The following is a 21,790-nucleotide window of genomic DNA, read 5'->3' on the forward strand; positions in this document are numbered from 1 at the left end:
AAAATCGTAACTTGCCATCAGTAACTCATGTCCAACAAATACAACCAAGCGGGGTTTGGACGCTTCAAGCTAATTTTTCCTACAGCACTCAAACGCCCCCTGCAGACACGCTCGTGACGCACCACGTAGTTGCACAGAAACCCGGAAGTGCTAACTAGGTATGTTTTTTTGTTGTCTGTTTTTTAGTTGAAGGTATGTGTGGTAACACAGGTGGAATCGGGAAGATGTGACGAGTTGGTTTGTCGGAGAGAAAAGATGGAGGCCTGCTTTCTGCGTTGGTTGCTTTTCGTCGCGCTGACATCCTGGACGTTAGGAGACGGTAAGAGTTTTATCAAGAGAAGGGCAAATATTAGCATGGCTGCTAACGAATGTTGATTTTTGGTTTTAAGTTACGACGGGAACGACGAAGAAACATGTCGTAAAACCTACGAATTTAGAAAATAGTCTCCATGTGCATGTGGTTTTTCCTTTTATCGCTATTATGAATGAATGTCAGTTTTTACTTTAATGAGCTACAGCTGTTTTCTATATAACAGAAATGCACTGGTCAGACTGTTCCTGTCCGATGCAGATTTCTTGTTTTTTTTGTTTTTTTTAAGGTCCAACTTGTTTTCTTTATTCTGTAACACAGAAAAGAGCAAACCGATGTTCTTCAGGATGTTTGATAGTTAGTAGTTTATAATTTAACAATAAATGGAAGAATTAACGTACATTTCCCTTCATTTTCAGTTTTTCCCTTAATCTAGTTTTAAAATAGATTAAAACTCCCATGTTTTAATCTAGAACTGTAGTTCTAGATTAAAACAGTTTAGAACTGTAGATCTAAAACTGTAGATTAGATCTACAGTTTTTGCTGTATATCTAATCAATAGGAAAAAAACAAGCATTGTTGTTTTTGACGTGCTATTTGTGAAATATGACGCTTTGTTGGCCACTTTTTTAAAGTTCTACATTTACAGAATAGTAGATGGCAGTCATATCACTGAAAAGTGTAACTCTTTACCATGAATATCAGTTGAAAAACTCCAAACATGAAGTCCAGAAAAGGGGGGGGGAACAAGTAACTCTATGATTACTTTAGGAAAGATAAAAAATAAACTGGTAAATAAGAGGGTGTTGCTTTTTTTTTCTTCATCTCATCTAACCAAAAGGCAGCACCTCCCATGATACCTGCAGCCTCAGGCACTCGTCTACCCATGTCTTATGTTGTTCGTTGTTCTTTCTTTGTTCTTTAGATGAGCTGTACTGAAACACATTTTATTTGTGCTTCTGTGCAACGGCAATAAAAGACAATTCTGAGTCAGAAACACTTATTTAAATCATTTATCTGAGACTGGATTAATATCAAGTGGCAAATTTCCTCTTTTGAAAGCTTTTCAACCTTGTTTCCAAAGTCAAGAATGTTAAACTACTGATCTTTTTTTGGTTTGGTTTGGGGTTTTTTCCAACATACTTTCTATACTAATGAGTAACTAACGCTTCTTTTCGACTGTGTGGCGAATGTTTTGGCCTTTTAAACAAACCCCTTCTTCCCTGCAGACGGACAAGTGACTTTTGAGTCCGAGCTGTCGTCCAAACCCGCTCAGAAGTTGTCAAAGTATGGCTGGTACGCCAGCGTCAGGCTGCAGAGGTTCCACATACCGGAGCAGACCGCCATCGCTCACTGGCTCTTCTCAGTCAAAAAGGGCCACAGCTTCAACTGTGGGCAGCACAACGTCAGCATGTAAGCCACCAGACGCTGCTACGGAACAATAAATCTGTCGTTACTGGCTGATTTTTATTTGAACCAAATTCAACTTTCTTTTTTTTCCCCAGCCACCTCCGATGGGGCGCCCCTCCCGTCATAAACCCAACAGAAACTGTGTTTCCAAATGCGACCCTGTGGGACCCCTCCTTGTCCCTGATTCTACCGGTAACCTCCCAGAGCTACACGACCTTTAACCTCTCTGATCCGGCTCCGGGAGATTGGTTCGTCGCTGCGCACTTACCGGAGGACGACGGGCGCATAGAGCAGAAGGTTTGTTCTGGGATTTTGTTTTCTAAAAATGAAATAAAATTTGACTTTACTGTTACTGTTACTGTTTATGCATAAACTATAAACCTATAAATCTTTTAGAAATAAATCTGCTCTGCAAGTGAAACTCTCAGAAGACCAGAGACGCTTGCAAGTTTTTTTTGGGTTTTTTTTCCCCTCCCACCTCAATTGTTAATTTTTCTAAAAAATAAAATCAAGCAACGCTTAGCCTGGCGGGGGTCTAGTAAAGCATGGCGGGCCGCCAGGCTTGTAATGCACTGGGGGAAACTCTACCCTACTGGTATCGATGTTGCTGGTGGTATGATTGTGTTTTTATTCCTATGAAAAAGCGGTCAAATCAATCCCTGTCCATGTCTTTGTGCACCACAGAACTCTGATAATAACGTCACTAAGATTTTAATAAGTCTTTGCCATCTAAAAAGCATTTTCTGATCCTCTAGATAATTACATTTTTGGCAGAATTGCTCCATGAATTTCAATTCCATTCGGGTTTTATGTACTAGCATATTAGAAACTCTTTGTCTTGTTTAGGGCTAATAATAGATAATGGATTATATTTCATCCCATGAGGGATGATGTTAGTTGTGGAACAATGGTTTCGGAGAATCAGTCCACAACAATAGCCTCCCAAGAAGTGAGGAAAAAGAAAAAAAAAAAAGCGAAAACAAAGTTTCATTTTTTCAGTAAGAAGTAGAAATTTAAGTTAACGCCTCTCTGTTAACCACGGTCATCAAATGAAAGAGATGTTTGTGATTGTGATGCAAACATCACAATCGCAGCGTAACATTAGCCTGACTGGTTGGTGTAGGTCAGCACGCGATCACTCCACCTGTAAACCACCAGAGTTGATAATCACACTTAGTGGCAAAAACTTTTTTTTTTTTACTTGAACTCTGGCAGCTTTCCTGTAGATGTTGTAATTTCTAATCTATTTTTGAAGATCATTGTTGTCACCCTCTTGCTGTATGTTGGTGAACCATGCAGTAATTGTATGAAACATCTCAGTAGTGAATGGAAGCAGGAGAAAATCTAACTTTTCTTCTCGTGGGTTTACTGCTCTACATTAATGCAGCAAACTTTCACACCACCTAAGCAATTTTGGTTAATGTACAGTTAGTTTTCTAACTTTGCACAGTAAAACAAATCACTTCAAGCTAATGCTAATCACTTAAAGCTAATGTTAACCAACGTAGTGATTGAAAGGGAAGTCAAAATATGCAACCATATTGCAGCTGCAATCATTCCTTTGGCTCAGACATGGAGAAAAAATTCACAGCTACAGCTTATTAACTTGGATTTTCATGCAGGTTTATAGACCACAGTTATTAATTTATTTGCTAAGGTCATTCACAAACTTCAGCCAATGTTTTCTACTGACACTGGAAAAGTAGAACTGTATACATGTCAAGCAAATCATTTAATTTCATTTTATTCTAAGTTGGAGCTTTTTGTTTTTGTGTAACTCTAAAATTCTATATGTTTTTATTAAAATGAACAAAGGTTAAAGGTTCTGTTGGACAATTTCCTTCACATTTCTGGCGCCACCGGCTCCCAGCACTTATCTGTGACTTACTTTTCGGACAAAAGTGGAACCAAGCCGTCGTCTTCCAGTGTAAGCGATCTGGGTGTGACGGAGCCTTTAATTGGATGTAATCATCGCAGTGTAACGTGAGCCTGGCTGCTTTCTTTAATCTGAACTGTAATATGTGCAGCAGGATATGAATGTAAAGTCCAGTTTGCCTCCTGTGAAAGCCTGTAAGTCTGTAAAGCCATCACGGTGACGTTGTGTACGTTGCCATGGTTATGTTTCTGTAAAAATTCCTCGTTTCTACCTCCAACCTGCTGAACTGGAGCGGTGGCTGTTTGCTGTGCAGCTGAGCAACATTCCTTCCATTAGTCAGCAGGTTGGTTTGATAAACAATGTCTTGATTGGAAGCAACAATTTTTTCCCCCTTTCAGTCTGAGGTTGATTTTGTTGCTGTTTATGTTCTTCTATATAAGTGAACTGACATGATTTATTAATTTTTTCACGTTTCAGGGTTTCCCGTCCTGCTCCTATTACTTCCAGCCCCAGCTGTCGGTCAGGAGAGCGGCGGACACGCCCGTCCTGCAGCCGGGAACCGTCCTGACTCAGACCGCAGCCCCCGACAGACCCGCACGACTCAAGTAACTACCGCGACACGGTGTCCACGTTTTTTTTAAAAAAAAAAACGTGTCTCATTAATTCAGATGTGCTAAATCATGGCAGGTTGTTTGTGCCGGAGTTTACCTCGTCTCTCTCGGTCTCCGTGGCCGGGTGCTCGTCTGGCGAGGCGTCGGAGAGCGCCGACTGCTCGCTGCTCCTCAGGCTGGGCTCGGCGTCGCTGCAGCACAGCCAGACGGAGCTGAACTGCTCTGGGGTCAACTGCTCCGTGTCCCTCTCTAACCCTCCGTGGGACTCGTGGCTGCGGGTTGTTGTGGAGAGCAGCCAAGTCAACCAAACTGTAACCTTCAGGATTGGATCCAACTACACAGGTGAGCACTGAGCTCTTTTGCAATTTATTCTTCACTTTTTTTTGCACATTTTAGCATGTTACAACTAGGGATGTGCTGATTCACTTTTTTTAAACTTCTGATACCGATATCTGAGGTTTAGTATCGACCAATACCGATCTGATCCAGAAAGATGGAGCTGAATTGATTTGAAACATATCTTTTCTTTTGTAAACACAGATATATATATATATATATATATATATATATACTGAATTATAATTTTTTAATAACTCTGCACCTCAGCACACTTAAATACACCAACAGTAGACCAGTCAATCTAAAATAAATAAAAATTAATATTAGGGATGCAAAATAGCTTTTTTTGTTTTCATACCGATAACCAATAATAACTGACTGCCGGTAATACATAATACTCTAAACAAGACCTAAAACATTTCTTAAAGAACCACCAATTTATAGATGCTTATTCCTCTGAGTCAACCTAATAAGACAAAAGGATCAAAAATATTACTGATATATCAGTAATATAACACTTTCGTAGTGAATCAGTTGCAAACTTGATTTTTGTAATTCCTATATTTAGAGTCAATTCTTAATCGACAGATTTTGCGAAGTAAAAAATGTGAATTCTATGATTGATGCAACTTTTTCTGGGTCTAGGGTTATTTTCTGTTTCTGTCTCGCTCAGTGGGATGTAAGCCAAAGAGCGTAGGCCTCACAGCGGACGATGACATCACAAAGCTACTTGACAAGAGCGTCTCCAACGCCACGGCGACGGGGACAGGCTCGGCGTCGGCTCCCCCGCCACTGCCGGCGTCTGCGTGCGTATGGAGCGTCCCCGTGCTCTACGAGGAGCTGGACCTTCTGTCGCTGCGGTACACCCCCGTCAACGGCTCCAACGTCAGCGTCACGGAAACGCACCCCACGCTGCTCACCTACCCGCTGCCCCCGCAGGCCACCGGGGGAACGCTCAACCTGCAGCTCACGCTTAATTCTGTGAGTAGCGCTGACTGAACCACTGACGCGTGTGTAAGACACACAGGTGAGATTTCTTTATTTGTTTGTTTTTTTTAATATAGACTAATGCGACTTTGGGGAATAACAGCATCGTGGCCTGTTTCTCTGCCTGGGCTCCAGTCCTCCAACTCAACCACTCTGAACCCTGCAGAACAGGTACAGGTAGACCTGGCACAATAAACTATACCAGAAGTTTTTGCGATAAACGATAATATTGTTCCTTCGAGACCATTTTCAAGTAATATAATGGTAATGACATAATAATGCAGGAACACATTCTCAAAGATGAACAAACTTTAAATTCTTATAAATTTTTAAACACTGGAACTGGGAGACATTTTAAATAAGCAAAATAAATAAACGAAACAACAGAAATAACAAATACAATGAATTCTGAAAACAACATTGAACTTAAAAAAAGGTTCTAGTTGAGACAAAAGCACCAAAATTAATACTTTTATCATTCGGTTTATGGTATAAAGACAGAAAAGAGAAAAACAATATATTATGGAAATGGACATTATTGAGTTTGTTAATTTATCATGCGATTATTTGATTTATTCCTTATTGTGACAGGCTTAGGTTCAATATGAGTAACCTGCAAAAAATCATTCTAGCCTTCTATTCTGAGGTCAACATTTCTATCAAAACCTACAATTAGTGATTCAGAAGAACATTAAAACAATTTAGTATTAAGTATGATGTTTGTGCATCTGATGGACCTTCTGCACTTTATTATCGAAATTCAACACAAACTACAACTTTATACTTTAAAATACAAAAACCATGTTCAATCTAATCTCATCAATATATGGTTACTTTTTTTTCAATAAAAAAAGTTCCACCTGTTTGTGTTTTCTGTATGACAAAAATCAGGGAACAAATTTTCAATTCAGTATAGAAGTAAGCATTCATGTTTACCTTTTTAAATTTACCTGTAAGGCTTTATGATAACTTACTTTTATTCTTTCTTTGACTTTTATTAAACATTTCACACGCAAAGAACACAAGTTGAATGCAAACGATAATCATAACCACTTTATATGACAGTAAATGTGTGACAGGGTTTAAATTCTGGACCATTATGAAGTTGTTGTTAACTTAATGTTTTATTTGTCTGCATCAAATACGGACACAAAGTGTCAAAAAATGTCTTGTTTTTTGTTGCATGCTGTAATTATCGGTACCTTCAGACATATGGGGATAACGGACGTCATCTTGTTGATTCTCTCCAGGTTTGTTTATGGGATACGCCATCGGGATCAACGTCAGCGTCCCTAAAGCCGTGGTCAGGCTGCCTTTCCCTCAGTCCACAACGTGGTACCTCACCCTGCAGCTCCTATGTAACAGGTAGAACACACACGCAGGCCGCTGCAGCATCATGACTTACTTCAGTGTGACAGTCTGAGAAAGTATTCATGCTTAAGCTGTTCCTGTGTGTTTTCTGCAGCAGTGATTGCAGTAACGCCTCGGTGGTGTCTGTGGTCCCAGAAGTGTCTGTCAGCGCCTGCGTGGACGACTGCGGGCCGTACGGTGAATGTAGGCTGCTGAGATCCTACACATACCTGTACTCTGCCTGTGTCTGCTCTGCAGGTAACACACACACACGCACACACACACACACACACACACTTTCACCTGTGTTGGCATCTTCATGTGAAGTTGAGAGGTCATAATGTTACATGGAGTCAGTGTGTGTGTTTTCTACTCGCATGTCGTTTAGGGCAGAAACGATTAATCAGATTAATTGTGATTAATCGATAATTGAAATAATCAGAAGCAGAATGGTTGAGATCTCTGTTTTTGAATGGCCTAGTTAATGTCCAGACCTAAATTCAATTGAGACTCTGAAGTAGAGTTGAAACGATTAATCGATTATTGAAATAATTGTCAACTAATCTAGTAATCGATTAATCGTTACATTTTGGAGTCTGGTATAAAGACTCCTAAAAAAGACATTTGCTGAATGAACGACACTTTCAGAAGATTAACTAATCCAAAACTACAGAAATAAATCTGTACATTTTGCATTTAAGGAAAAAAAAACAACTTTGCCTACAAATATGTTCTATCTAGAACTCAAGTGGCAGAGTTTTAACTTTACCCAGATCAAATTCTGTAAAAGCAAAAAACTTTACTATTAAGCATCTTTTGATACCCACTTATTAAATATTTCATAAAAAAGTTTTTTAAAAATGCGCTATGCTGTATTAATAAGTCCAACAGAAGGTACTGAGCTTTTCACATGTTGCAGATTCATCCTGTGCTACAAATCAAGTGAACACTAAAGGAATGATGTTAATGCATTTTAGGCAATAAGATGTTTATTTTCTTATTTTAAAAATGAGTTGAATCATTTGTTTGCATTTTTTTATATTCAAATATTCTATGAATATTTGTGTATATATATATATATATATATATATATATATATATATATATTCAAATATTCTATGAATATTTGAAATACTCAAATATTTGAAATACTCAAATATTTGAAATATTTGAGTATTTCAAAGGGTATTCTTTGGGTATTCAAAGAATACCCTTGAATGGTTAAATAAAATCTGCAGGCTTTGCTATTTTATTATTATTTTTTGATTAATAGAGTTCTCTATTACTAAAGTAATCGTTAGTTGCTGCCCTTTCGCTGTGAATGTGTTGGTGGAAGCAGAAATGTGAAACACCAACACAGGATGCGTCCATCATCTTTTTCCACATCTGCAGGGTGGAAAGGTTGGGGCTGCACCGACGGCTCCACCGCCCAGTCGTACGCCCGCCAGCTGACGGCAACCATGTTGCTGACGCTCAGCAACCTGTTCTTCCTGCCCGCCATCGTGGTCGCCACCAGACGCTCCTACATCACAGAGGCCTTCGTCTACCTCTTCACCATGTTCTTCTCTACGGTGAGCACTGCTGCCGATCAAATGTGTGAGAACAAACCTCTTCAGGCTGAAATTCCAGAGCTTCTGGGAATCTTCTCTTAAGACACATGGAGACATTACACTAACCACTACGAAGTCATCTGGTCCTCAGGTACTGAACCGACTTTGGACCTGTTGACGCCAGTTTTTAAGAATTGCTGCGGCTATCGACTATTTCAGTAATCGATTACTCTGATGATTAAGAAGCCTCATTTGTTTTAGAGGTGCTGAATGTAGGACAGAGTCCATGTTTCACTGATCCGTGTCCAGGGTGATGTTCAGTGTTTGTATCAGTATTTAGAGGCTGAATGCATCCAGAATGTGGGTCCATGTGGAGCACAGGAAGTCTTCAGTACATCCTCACCTTTCTCCTCCCCTCCCTGTAGTTCTACCACGCCTGCGACCAGCCCGGCGCGGCCGTCCTGTGCATCATGGACTACGACGCCCTGCAGTACTGCGACTTCCTCGGCTCCATCTGCTCCATCTGGGTCACCATCCTCTGCATGGCTCGCCTGGGAGACGCAGCCAAATACGTAAGAGGCCTCTGGCCTTTTTCCTTCTATAATCAGCTCACTTTACAGGGTAACGACAACTTCAGCGTCCTCACCTGCTCCCTCTTTCCTTCCTTCCTTCCTTGTTGGTGTGCAGACTCTGTTTCTGCTCGGGGCCTTGCTGATAGCCATGTCAATGCAGCTGGACCGCAAGGGCCTGTGGAACCTGCTGGGCCCCATCCTCTGTGCCATACTTCTCATGGTCACTTCCTGGGTAAGAGCCACGTCTGCTTTTTTTTTTTTTTTTTTTTAGGTTAATTTGTGTATTTGTTTAGTTTTATTTATGCCACCTGGAGAGTGGAAGGGGTTGAAATTTTTGTAATAAAAAAATTGCATGAATCAGATTCTACTTTGAACTAAAACCGATAGCTGTATAAGCAGAAGGAGGGGAAAAATAACACCCACTTTTTACGTGATGGCTTCTCTTGTTCTTCGTCCCCAACGACCAACAGGTGTACAGGTGCGTCCGCCGGCGACACTGCTACCCGCCCTCCTGGCGCCGCTGGGTCTTCTTCCTCCTGCCCGGAGCGCTGTGCGCCCTCATCGGAGTGTGTCTGTACGTCTTCGCCGAGACGGAGAGCAACTACTACTACACGCACTCACTGTGGCACATCCTGGTGGCCGGCTGCGTGGTGTTCCTGCTGCCGCCCGAGGAGAAGGACCGGAAGGCGCTGGGCTGGAGCCGGGGCTTCAGCTGGAGCTGGAGGTGGAGCTGGAGGCCGCGGGTTTGTGGATACACGCTCTGCGAGAGCAGCAAAGACGAACTGTACACGGTCACATAGCAGAGAGCGAGACAAAGCGGGGCCGGCGTTTATTCACAGTCTGACTCTTTACCTGGACGAGGCGTTTTTCTGTGTAAAGCTGTATATTCACATAAGTCCACATATATTTCATATTCATGTGCTACAAGTGGAAGAGGGGTCTTAGATTTAGATTGAGAAATAGGAACATATATGCCCTTTTTAACCCACATCCAGTCTGCTGGAATCTCTATAGAGATGCACCAATTAGATTTTTATAGCCGATTTCTGGCCTGTTATACAGATTTAATGTGATTGCAATTCTTCTTGAAGGACTTTACTTACAAAATGTCAATCATATATATATATATTATTTTTATTTTATTTTACAGATTTCCACTCGTAGGCGGTATCAAGTTTATATAGGGAGCAGATGAGATGTCACACTGTGTGTGTTTGTGTAATACAGGAGTTGATATAAAACAGGGTTTCTTATTAGTTAAGAACAAAGACGAAATGATTTGAGTTGAAATGTTAAACCGTATTTAATATCTTCCACCAGCACAGTCAGTCTGGTCATGGCAGAGTGTACCTTGCTAATTCTAAAAAAAAAAATTAAAAAAAAGGACGTGGTCACGAATTGATATTCTGTAAGAGACCGCTACTTTTCTTTTTTTGATAAAGTCGGGTTACAAAATGTACAAAAATGCAAATAAGTGAAATGATCAGCTCCCGCTGGCCGTAACGGGCCACTGGATAGAAATCATGTCTCCAGCGCATCAGTTGTATGTTCGACTAACCTGCTAAGATGTCCAGATTACATCGTTCCTGACAAACAAACCAATGAATGAATAGCTCTGTTATGGCAGGCTGAATTAACAGTCAGCATGCCTCAGTAGAAAATGCGGTTTTTGTGCTTCCGTACTGATGCTTCATGTAATGGCAAACTTTGACTCATCTCCCATATTAACAACTTCTCACTAAAAAGTGCTGATTCAGCACAGCCTGTTAGCATTTAGGTGTATTCACTGGCAACAAAAAAAAAAAAACTTTTTAGTTTCTGCCCATGTATTATTGCTTGTCGTTGGTCAGAGCTGAACTAAAAGGAAATGATTCAATTTCAGTCAGCAGCTTATTTAAAAAATCCAATGTCTCTGTTGTTTCTTCTTAGATGTGACCGCCGGTACCCTGAGGTAGCAGACCAGTACAGCTGGATTAATGCCTAAACAGGGTTGTTGAATTTGAAGTAAGAGTTTCACATTTGAAGAGGTGGATATTAGCTGGTCACCATAGTAACATTAGATAAGCTGTAGCTGGCATCAGACAAGTTTCATATAGACAGTTTCTGATCAAAATACCAATCAAAAGCATCTAGCTAGCCAGCCAGCTAGGTGCTTTTCACTAGCTAAATCTTCTGGCCACCCAGGTAATTTAAATCAGACAAGCTAGCTAAATCAAACTGTTTCTAGCTTAGTGGTTCTCAACGTGGGCGGTACCGCCCCCCAGGGGGGGTTCAGAGGACGGCAGGGGGCGCTGGCAGACATTTTTCCAAAAGGGGGGCGCTGGGATGCCTTTGAGGGGCGTTTTGTCGAAGGTAAACTTTACACCTTAAATCCACAACAATACCAGTTTAGATTTTGAGCAACTTGGTAAAACTGTATTGTGTAACAGTAAATCATGCTCTTCTTCTATTCAGTGTCTGTAGCTTCATGGCTCCGCTCCGCATCAGTTCAGCGTTACACCGGCTGATGACGCTGCTGTGATTCACTTTGTCTGGTATTTCTGTACATATGTTTTGGCAGTTCTGTGATCATGTCAAAGCAGCAACTTATATTAAAAAGTGTTTTATTTCCGTTTGAAAGCTGCCCGCTTTCATGAAGGACAACAGAAAATCGCTCTTATAAACATGTAATTACTAAAATCACGATACCCTCACTGTGTATCCCTCTGAAAAATGAACCCATTTAAATAAAGAAATCCTTCCATGGGTGATACCACGATAGAGAGCGTTCATTTTATAGCGTTAACACGGTGCTGTAAGTGGTCCGGTATGAAACGGGGGTGATAGAACAACACAGCACTTTTAAATTTCAATAATCAGAATGCAGAAATTGTTTCCGTTGTTTTAAAAGGTTTATGTCAGTCTGCCTTTTTCCCCATCGATACGCTTCCCGACCGCCCTGCAGCTTAGGGAGTTAAAAAAACAAACAAAAAAACCCGCCGCGCACATTGCGCTAAACTCTGAAACAGGAGAAGCGGGACATAAAACGGAGTGACGAACTAGATGTGAATTATGGCATAAAAACAGAGAATCCGACGCTGAATAGTGAAAAAGGATGAACACATGATGTGAAACACATGATGATTAGGAGGCGCAGCACGTAATGAGTGAAAATTACTGATGGTCAATAAACGATCAAATAAATTTAGCAACAGGAAAGAAACTAAAGTGGACATAGCAATAAACCAAGAGAGGATAATACTAATCAAAGGAAACTAAATGGAAATGAATGAAGAACAAAATGCAAGAATAAACTAAGAAACTAAAGTAAATACGGAGGAATAAACTGGTATGGCAAGACCTTTAGAGCAATAATTAATACAGAGACTGTATGCTAAGAATAAACAGACACTATTTCCAGATAAAAGGTAAAATAATATTGTTGAAGTGTCATGGGCAGGGGCGCAACTACACATTATTCAGGCGGATGCGAAAACATAAATCGTCCCCCCCCACGAAGGAGCGTAGAAACATACGCTCGCCTCCCCCCAACCCCTCCCCAAAACCCCTCCTCCAGACGCCGATACATTTAGGGCAAAACTCGCTACATTTACCCCGTTATGTGCGCGAGGTGAAGGAGCGTACGGGAAAACATGATCGGTGCGCCGATTCAAAACATCTACAATAATGATAGTAACATTAATAATAAAATAATTGTCGGTGCAAAGTAGCCTACAAATTCTTTGGTGGGGGGCGGTGAGGGACCTGGATTAGGGCTAGGGGGGCGCTGGCCCGAAAAAGGTTGAGAAACACTGGTCTAGCTAAAGCTAGCTAGAAACAGTCTGCCAATAGCTAGGTAGAAACATTGTAGCTAGCTGGAAACAGTAAGTCTGGCTATAGCTAGAAGCAATCGCAGTCTAGCTGTAGCTAGCTAGAAGCAATCGCAGTCTAGCTGTAGCTAGCTAGAAGCAATCGCAGTCTAGCTGTAGCTAGCTAGATGGACTTTGATTTATGTTTTTTTTTGCTTCCATCAAGCTAGTTACCACAAAGAATGTCACTCTTGTTGTTTAGCAGCACTGATCAGATGTATTTGGTTAGTTTAATAGAAATATTTGACATACCGGTTCCAATTTTAAAAAAGATACTTCAGGAACAATATTCAAAATATTTTCCTTGATTTAGTAAAAAGTGAAAAAAGCACCCTCAATTATTCAAAATTTAGCATTTTTAACTTGAAGCAGTCAGCTTCAGTTTCCAAAAGGCTAACGTTTCCAAATTCAGCATGTTGTAAAGATTAATGCTGTACTCCATTCATCCTTCATATTGTCTGTTTAAAGTCTTGCGCTCTCTCTCTCTCTCGCACCCTGAACAAACCAGAGACATGTCTCAACTCATAGAAAACAATTTTCTTTTTAAGATTTGCGCAGCATTCTCTTAATTCGTTTTAAACAGCTTATTAATAGGAATACTGGTAGTTTAGTCTTAGTGCAGTCACTGATTAGAATTATTAATTTAAGGCTCAGTAAGTTACCCACCGGGACCAATCAAACTAAAAATCATCTGGTGCATCTCTGATTGTAGAGATTATTGTTTTGTTGTATTTATGCAATTTGCTAGACATGCTTGTCAAAATATATTTATAAATGATATTGCTTAATCTTAATCTTAAATCTCCACAAAGATGTTGTATTTATGAATGATGCGTTTTTGTTTTCCCCCTGTAGGTCTGGGTTCAATTGGAAGAGTTTAAAACCCCAGATGAAATTTGAACAATAATTTACTGCCAGGCAGGTACTATAATACTGTCGAATTTGTACTGTATTCTATCGCATTCCTTGAAAAATGATGTATCCAATCACACCTCACAAATCCACCTAGCTTCAGGAAACTGCTGCTGCTCATCACAATCACTTATTGTCTCCACACAGCGTCAGAATTCTGACAATCACATCTCGGTCTCATGGCTGCAGATCAGAACAACCTGGATGAGGAAAACACTGAAGAAAATGTACGAAGAAATCAGATTTACTGAATCTGTTATTTGGGTAAGGTGGAGTCTTTGTGAACCTTCCGGAAAAGGCAGTTTATGCGGTAAATGTGGCGTCTTTTTTTGTTATTGTAGACTTAAGGTAACAGAGGGCTCTTATCTGAACTCGTGTATCTTCAGTAAAATAACTCATGAATTTTGAAAAAGATTCTGGAGGCAGCCATGACACGTTGTTACAACATTGTATGTGCCCCAGATTTCTTTTAAAGCTGTAAGCCAGACTTTTCAACAACTTCCATTCGATGACCATTCACATTTTAATTGTAGTAGGTAACAAAACCCATCGAGGTCAAATGTTATGTTTGTTATGCCTTTTTACTGTAAACTGTTTTTTTGTGAAGAAGAAAATGCCTGCCCTTGTAGAAGCACATGTCTCTGGTGACATCACAAAAGACATCCAATCAGTTTTTTCCTTTAAAAAAAATTCACTCGTTTTTAATCCAGTTGGAGTCCAACTCAGCTGTGTGCCTGTAGCTATGCATCAAGCTACATAGCTAGCTAGATGCAAAGCTTGCTCGCTAGCTAACTAGATTTAGCTAGCTTTTACTAACTAAATCTTTCTAGCTAGTAAAAAGATTTAGCTTAGCTAAATCTCCTTAGCTAGTAAAAACAGATTGCTACTTTTTACTAACAATCTTTTTAGCTGGTAAAAAGATTTGTTTTTTTACGAGCAAAGTCTTCTAGCTTGCTAAATCAGACCAGCGAGCTACATCATATGGAATTCTGTTTTTTATCACCCAGCTTTGTTTTTGTTGTCATGTGTGTCTTAGTGGAACATGACCTGGTTGGAATATTCTGCTTTGAATGAAGCCTGTTTGTGGAGGTAAATTGAAGAAAATGTTTTCTGTTCATCTGCAGCCCAAGAAATTACAATTCTTTAAGTTAATGAGATGTTTCTTTTCCACAGTTTTGGTGTGACGTAAATCACTCATATGTATAAATCAGCTCTCAAGTGAATGTATGCTAAAATTACTGGCCAGTGCCTCTTCCTTTTGTCTTTTTTATTTAATTTTATTGCACTTTATGTACGGTATAGGTCATAGGAGCTCTGTGGGCAGAGGGGGCGGGGCTTAGTCTCTTGTACCAGTAAAGCTACTGATATCCTGCTATATTTAATCCAAAACTCTAATCGTCTCATGTGTTACTTTGATCTAGTTTTCTCTTAAAGGCTTCCATTTCTCTGTTGTGACTTTGCACACATTTCCCTGATTGTTCAAGACCTGCACAGCCTTCCTTTTATTGCTTAGGTTGTTTGTTCATAAAATGTAAGTTTGTCACTAAGACGTTGGAATATGAGGGGAAAAAAAATAACTGACCACTGTGATTTACCGCGTTTTTTTGTTTTTCTCATCAAAGGATAGAAAATGTGATTCTGTTTCTTGTCAAAATGGAATCGAGCATTGGAGAAATAAATTTACTGTGCAAGAAGAAAAGATTAACTTTGTGTTTTTACAATTGTGATTTTAGTCATTTTTTTTCTGCCACACACACATACATACACACATGGAGGAAAATCCAGATTTTCAGCAGTGAGAGGCCGGTGAAAAGAGGGAAGCCGATTATCATAATCCTCAGAAATGTAGAAAGCAGTTCTGTTGAAATGCTCATAGCTGTGTGTTGTGTTCCTATATACAGCTTACCTCCATTAGGAAATTGCAATGGCCTTGAAAGGTTTTACAGATCAAACTGGCAGCTTTTCTGTAGCTGGATATGAGAAGGCTAACACGTGTGTTAACTAGTTGGAAGCTTGTATGTGTTGAGTGAGTGAATTAGGAGTTTTGGAAGGTGGGGGGTAATGGTTGCATGCTTTTTATTTTGTCTTTTTTCATGTTAGTTCCTATGATGGCGTATTAGGCCCATTGTAGATGAGGGGGAACAAAAAGTAAATTTCCACCAAAAATTTCAGAAATTTTCTAGAAAACAACTTGGAAATATCTGCTGTCAAAATAGGTCAAAATATCAGAAGAAAAACCTGAAATTTTGAGATGAATCTCAGAAATATGAAGAAAATAAACTTCAAAAGTTCAACATGTTTGACTTTTGAAAATCTGAAATTTTCATGTTTTTATTCCATTTTTTTTCTAGCAAATTTGCAACTTTTCAAACTAATTTCCTTGTAATTTCTAGGAAACGTATGAGATTGTCAGGTGTAAATTGACACACTTTTTCTCCATGTACACAGGTCGCTGTAATCAGGCTGTAATAAATGATAAATGGTAAATCTTAATGAAAGATTTATCATTTTGAATAGCTGAGCTGCCAGACGCAGCCAGTAGAGGGAGCCAGGCAGACAGAATAAACTACGGATCACAGGCGCATTGTATGAGTTTAACACCAAGAAGCTTGTGGTTTTTTGATAATGTAGTTTTGTAATCTACAACACAATTCAAAACTAAATTTTAAAAATTCATAATTTTTCCCAAGCTCTCTGGCGTGTGTTTTCATAAATAGTTCTCCAGCTTAACAGTTTTCTAAACTTCTTTTCTGCTCGTTTTCAGTCTAGTACCTGACCTTACATTGTTTAGGCCTCTGACCTCTGACCTATGGCTCAACCCAGGCGGTAAAGTCTCATAACACTAAACTGATGTATCATCAACTCGAGACTTGACAGAAAACAGGTTTCATTTTAATTTGATTATTTGTCGTTTACAGTTAAAATCAGATGCTCAAATGCACCGTTTAAAAGACGGCCCATTTTCTAAAGAATGCTTTTTGGTTTTTTTTTCACATATTTGTTCAAACTGTCACCATGTCGCGAGGGTTTGCCATTGGACAGATAAGCTGAAAAAATCTGTTTCCTACACCTCCTGCCAGAGCTACCAAACAAACCCACCGCTCCTGACTCAAAACAACCAATCAGAGCCAGGAGGCGGGTGTTGGTGCTGTCAATCATCCTTGTGAGGCTGCTAAATGTGCTAAAGACTGAGAAACAGGAAAACAGTTTATCCACCGTCATCGCTAACTGTGCTAACTAGCCTAGCATTCATTAAGCCGTAGGTTAACTATGATTACCAGCATTATTTATGTCTGTTTAATTCCAAAATAATCAGATAGACTCGTTTCAAATTCAAAAGCTTACGTAAACAGATGGCGATGTCATCGTTTTGCAGGCTTCTGATAGGGTAAACCAGGTGAATTGAATGGAGGCGCACGTCTTCATGACGCGTTGCTTCTTTCTGTGACGTCGTAGCAAATCAGAAATCGGAAAGGAACTGTGGACCTTCAAAGGTCGGTTTGGGTTCCCAGGTGACTGAGCACGTGAGAGTGTACGCATATTCAACGTACCGCCATTACACGGAGATAACAGAAAATATAACAAAGCAAGAGAAAAGACGAATAACTCACGAATGGACATTCTAACCGCATGCAGAACTGATGGCAAACACAACGCCGACTGCTCTCGTGACTTTTTATTGGGATGAAAACGTGCTCGAGCAAGAGTTACAGCAATCACAATGGAGCGGCTCCAGCATGGGATGGACTGGACAGACAGACGGAAGGAAAATATCACCGAAAAGGCTAACAAAGATATGTCTACATATGTCGGAGGGAGAAACGGAACAGCTGGAATGAAGGACAATATCTAAAGCAAATGGGCACAGCGCTGTTTGAGTTTAGAAAGGATGCACAAAAGTTGCTGTGAACTGCGCATGCGCAGATGTTTCTGTTGCAGTAGCTCTGCCTCTTGCATGAAGAGAATTTAATCCATGGTTGGTTGCCGTGGTGAACGATGGAGACGATGGAGGCTGGAGTAATGTTCTGGGGGGAAACCCCGGATCAGAAGTGGGAGCCCGCTGCGGAGTTGGTACCTGCTCGGCCGTCTTCCTCCGCCGCCGGGGCGCCGGCCTGAGCCGGGGAGGGGCTGGAGTGCCGCTGGCGCCTCATGAAGGGGAACACGCTACGGGAGGCGAGAGGAGGACGGTTTGACTCACAGACAGGCGCGCGCACTCACTCAGAAACCGAGAAGAAATGTACGACGGCATGTTAGAGCCATTGTAGATGGGGAAAAAATAGGGTTACATTTCCGCCAAACAATAAAAAATGTAGTTTTTCTAGAAATTTTTCATCTTTTCAAATTGCAAAATTTCTGTCTTTTTTTTAGATATTAATGTCAAATTTTCTGTTTTCTCTAGCAAATCTCCCAGTATTTTCTAGAAAATATCTGAGATTAATCTAAACGTTTCTGAGTTCTTTTCTTGCTAATTTTCTGAAGTTAACTTCAAAATTTCATTTTTTAGGCAAATTTAATCTTTTAAAACTCAAATTTTTTAAAGTATTTTCTAGAAAATATCTTAGATTAATCTCAAAAAGACATCGTTTTTTATTCCAGAATTTTTTGACTTTTCAAACTGAGAAATGTACCTTTTTTTGTATACACTTCCTGAGCTTAATTTCAAAATTTCTGATTTTTCTGGTGGAAAATGTGCCCCCTCTTTTTTTTTCTGTCTACATGGCCCCTAATATGCCGTTGCAGAAATGAGACGTTACCTTTTCTTGGTCTCCTGGGGGACGACGGCTTTAGCCAGCATGTTTTTGTACAGGTCGGATTTCAGATACCTGGGGTAAGAGTCCTAGACACACGTTGTTAAAGAATGGGAACACAAAATACTTAATCAATAATCATCTTTTCCAAATGATTTGATAGGTGAAAACTGCTAAAAACCTTCTTCATGAGGAAGTAGATGTGCATCTGTGCGTCGTCCATGACGAAGCGATGCGGCCGTTTGATCCCCTCTAAGGTTTTGTCCATCGTCTTGCTGTCGATGTTGACCCAACGGGCCGCTCCAGGGGCCAGGAAGTTTCTAGATGACAACAAAAAAAAAAAAGTCAAATAAATAAAAGTCATGCTCCTGGATAGAGTTAAGAATCATGTGTACTGATCAACATTTTGTTTTGATTGTTCAAAATGGCCACCGTCATGAAAAGTGAATCTTTGCACCATTATAATCAATTAGATGAAAGTGTTTGGAGCATTATAATTAATATATATGTGTATATGATTAGAAATACCAATATTTTTTAACCCTGTGCCCTTTTTCTTGTGGACATTTTTCAAAACGGCCGTCATGGTTGTGATGGAGAATATATGTTTGTACCAAAATCTGTAGTAGTCATTGCCAGTGGTGGACACTGCGAACCAACAAGTCCGATTAATTCGCTAAACAAAAATCTCAGGTCCGCTAACACCGAAGCGCTAAACACATTAAAAAAATTAGCAGAAGCTAAGACGACTATCTCAGTCTGTGTCGCATCATCTTCATCTCCTCCCAGTCGATGACTGATGTAACCCTCACAAAAAGCAAAGTCCTTAGTTTCAGTTTTGGTGCCTGATTTTGTCTCATCACTTCAAAGTTATAGAGTCGGCGGCCATCTTAAAAAAAACAAAGAAAAAAGTCTGATGTTCTGAAATTCACGTGGCTACTGGGGAATTTGAAAAGAATACAACCTGAGGAGTGAGCATGCAAGTTTTTCTGCTTGTTTCCACAAACTGAAATATTTTTACTTTACTACTAAATACATTTGTATTTAAGACACTGTAAACATTCAACAGGTTTGTGTGTGTGTGTGTGTGTGTGTGTGTGTGTGTGTGTGTGTGTGTGTGTGTGTGTGTGTGTGTGTGTGTGTGTGTGTGCGTGCGCGCACACTCACTTGTAAACATCCTCCACTTTCTCTATGATCTTGGAACTTTCTCCGTGTCTAATTTCCTCACACTCCTGCCAGAAGTGCAGGTTCTCCGCTGAGAGTAACCACACAAGCGCACGCACACACACACACACACACACACACACACACACACACACACATACACATTGAGGAGCAGAAACAATGATGAAGGAAAGAACATATATTTATAGCATAAGAAGGTCTCTGAGGAAAATGCTAGCCTCTGGCAATATTTTATACGCCGTGTCTGCATGGATGAGCAAATCCTTTAAGTAGTTTTCCCCTCCAGTTTCCATTCGTATTCTTTCTATTCAGGATTTTTCTTCTACGGATGTTTTTCATCACAATTCTTTTTTTTTACCTATTGATTTTTTTTTTAAATTTGTCATCCTTTCAGTTAACTGGGTGTTGAAGTTATACCTATTTTCTTCCTCTGATAGCAATATCTTTCAGGAGGAAACTGACTGCTATTATGAATATAGATCAAACTTAAAGTAACATGTAGAGGATTTGACACATTAACTTCTATAAGAATCAGTATAAGTAGTACTTAAATGAAATTTTCATCAGACTGTCCCGGGTTTGCAGAGCTTCACCAGCGTTTCAGCTACCGATTCTCACCGCTGAACTCTTTCTCCAGGTACGTCATGAACTCCCGCCTCCCCATGGCGTCGGACAGCAGCTCCATGAAGCTGAAGCTCCAGCGCTCCACGCGAAGACGAGTGGGAACGGGCACTCTGCAGCAAACACACACGGGTCACGTCATCAGACGGTTCCTGTTTGGTCAGTACAACAGTTTTTTTTCTCCCCCCATTGTTGTCGCCTTCTGACAGAACATCAGGCAAACACACAGCAAAAGACGGTCCGACTGCAGGTCGGAGAAGTAAGATCATGAGACGATCAAACTGTTTGTAAAAGTGACTTTTGTCACTCAAAAGCTTCCTACCCTTCGATATTTGTTTTAAATATTCGTGTAACTGTGGAACATTCCACTATAACACATAAACTAATTAGTTGAGTGGTTTTTGGATCGCAGCATATTCAACGTGTCTGAATGACTCGGTCGACCTCCAGGCCTCAGTCCGACTCCTGCGAAGCCTCTCCATTAAAACTTGAGCAATTTTATAAATAAGAATTGGCAAGAATGTTAGAATGTAGATCAGGGGTGTCAAACTCCAGTCCTCGAGGGCCGGTGTCCTGCAACTTTTAGAAGTGCCTCTGCTGCACCACACCTGAATAGAATAATTAAGTCATTAGCAAGGCTCTGGAGAACTGAGGAGGTAATTAAGCCATTTGATTCAGGTGTTTTGTACCTGTGGCACATCTAAAAACTGCAGGACAGCGGCCCTTCAGGACTGGAGTTTGACACCCCTGATTGTAGATGTATCACTTTCTATAATCACTCTCTGTAGTTGCCTGCATCAATATTGGTTATTTAGTCCATCAGTTGGTTAGTACACTGAATAATTTCTACGCTCTGGTCATTCTTTGTCATCGCTGTAGATGTATCAATACCAGTTGGTTAGAAACCTCAAAATTCACAAAATTAAAAAAAAAAGCTTGTGCAATTAATCAAAGTTGAATTTATTTCAGGGGTTAGTAGGTATATGTCTACATATATAAGAGTTTCTCTGACAATGTTTTGGAGAAATTCAGCCAGCTGAGAAATCTGTGATGGAAACTAAAGATTGGAGTGACTGCATGGAAACCTTCCAACCCTTTCAGGAGGAGGGGGAGGGGGAGGAAGAGGAGGGGGAACAGCAGGAGGAGTTGTGACTATCCCACAGGAGAGGTGCAGAAAAGCTTATTAATTATAGGACCAACCGGACAGTTGTGGTGACATGAAGAACCGAAACATTTTAGATTCTTTTGTTCTGCAATTAGCTTAACCGTCACCAAAGTTCAACAAAAGCTAGCTTGGCTGCGTCTTTCTCGTAAAAGCGGTGAACTCCACCGGTATGATCGCGTCTCGTCTTACATTTCTGAGTTCATCGTCCAATATGCAATGTCATCAGAGATCCAGGGGTTACTGGGAAGGCAGCCCTGCATTATGGGATCGTGGTTCTGGTACTGCTCGCTGTACTTGACAAAGCTG

At 40.3% G+C, this 21,790-nt stretch overlaps 3 protein-coding genes and 1 long non-coding RNA gene across 19 annotated transcripts in view; 2 read left to right on the top strand and 2 right to left on the bottom strand.

Moving 5' to 3' along the window:
- Positions 1-15,470, top strand: pgap6 (post-glycosylphosphatidylinositol attachment to proteins 6). Of its 12 annotated transcripts, none has more exons than XR_014084182.1 (15): positions 4-319; positions 1,540-1,723; positions 1,816-2,017; positions 4,074-4,201; positions 4,284-4,549; positions 5,220-5,527; positions 5,611-5,704; positions 6,784-6,898; positions 6,999-7,141; positions 8,276-8,454; positions 8,859-9,005; positions 9,121-9,237; positions 9,476-9,748; positions 10,935-11,009; positions 13,709-15,470. XR_014084182.1 is itself a non-coding variant. In XM_008433149.3 (15 exons), exons 1-14 carry the CDS (start codon positions 256-258, stop codon positions 13,751-13,753), a joined length of 2,265 nt encoding a protein of 754 aa, XP_008431371.2. In that variant the 5' UTR covers positions 4-255; the 3' UTR covers positions 13,754-13,775; positions 13,913-15,470. The 12 variants fall into 12 exon arrangements, 6 of the variants coding, with proteins under 6 accessions (XP_008431368.2, XP_008431371.2, XP_008431372.2 ...); XM_008433149.3 differs by lacking the exon at positions 10,935-11,009 and having other exon boundaries at positions 13,709-13,775; positions 13,913-15,470; XM_008433150.3 differs by lacking the exon at positions 10,935-11,009 and having other exon boundaries at positions 13,709-13,771; positions 13,913-15,470.
- Positions 4,376-9,195, bottom strand: LOC108167099 (uncharacterized). The gene is made up of 4 exons (XR_001777496.2): positions 9,080-9,195; positions 8,837-8,984; positions 6,736-6,887; positions 4,376-4,479 (listed from the first exon to the last, which is right to left on the bottom strand). It is a non-coding gene; the product is annotated as an uncharacterized LOC108167099 (long non-coding RNA).
- Positions 9,679-21,790, bottom strand: part of rgs11 (regulator of G protein signaling 11) — an 18,639-nt gene continuing 6,527 nt past the window's right edge. For 3 of the 5 annotated variants that reach the window (XM_008433144.3, XM_017310063.2, XM_017310064.1), the window contains 6 exons: positions 21,674-21,787; positions 20,317-20,432; positions 19,681-19,768; positions 18,695-18,833; positions 18,520-18,602; positions 17,427-17,929 (listed from right to left, as the gene is read on the bottom strand). In XM_008433144.3, coding sequence (XP_008431366.1) covers positions 17,809-17,929; positions 18,520-18,602; positions 18,695-18,833; positions 19,681-19,768; positions 20,317-20,432; positions 21,674-21,787 — 661 coding nt within the window. In that variant the 3' untranslated portion in view covers positions 17,427-17,808. Of the gene's footprint in view, positions 9,766-17,110; positions 17,208-17,426; positions 17,930-18,519; positions 18,603-18,694; positions 18,834-19,680; positions 19,769-20,316; positions 20,433-21,673; positions 21,788-21,790 lie in introns of those variants that run through there. The other 2 variants (XM_081597998.1, XM_017310062.2) reach the window with 2 other exon arrangements.
- The window catches only part of ints15 (integrator complex subunit 15), a 14,478-nt gene continuing 13,032 nt past the window's right edge, over positions 20,345-21,790 (top strand). Inside the window, exon 1 of the mRNA XM_017310065.2 lies at positions 20,345-20,478. The gene's annotated coding sequence lies outside the window, so the exon portion shown is untranslated. The remainder of the gene's footprint in view (positions 20,479-21,790) is intronic.

This window comes from Poecilia reticulata, chromosome 17 (genome assembly GCF_904066995.2).
Source record: "Poecilia reticulata chromosome 17, P_reticulata-male-v2, whole genome shotgun sequence".
Lineage (NCBI taxonomy): Eukaryota > Metazoa > Chordata > Actinopteri > Cyprinodontiformes > Poeciliidae > Poecilia > Poecilia reticulata.

Coding starts and splice junctions, on each gene's coding strand:
- pgap6 (XM_008433145.3), top strand. CDS start 256: ATGGAGGCCTGCTTTCTGCGTTGGTTGCTTTTCGTCGCGCTGACATCC. Junction 4,550..5,219: donor GATTGGATCCAACTACACAG/GTGAGCACTGAG, acceptor TGTCTCGCTCAG/TGGGATGTAAGCCAAAGAGC. Junction 8,455..8,858: donor TCACCATGTTCTTCTCTACG/GTGAGCACTGCT, acceptor CCCTCCCTGTAG/TTCTACCACGCCTGCGACCA.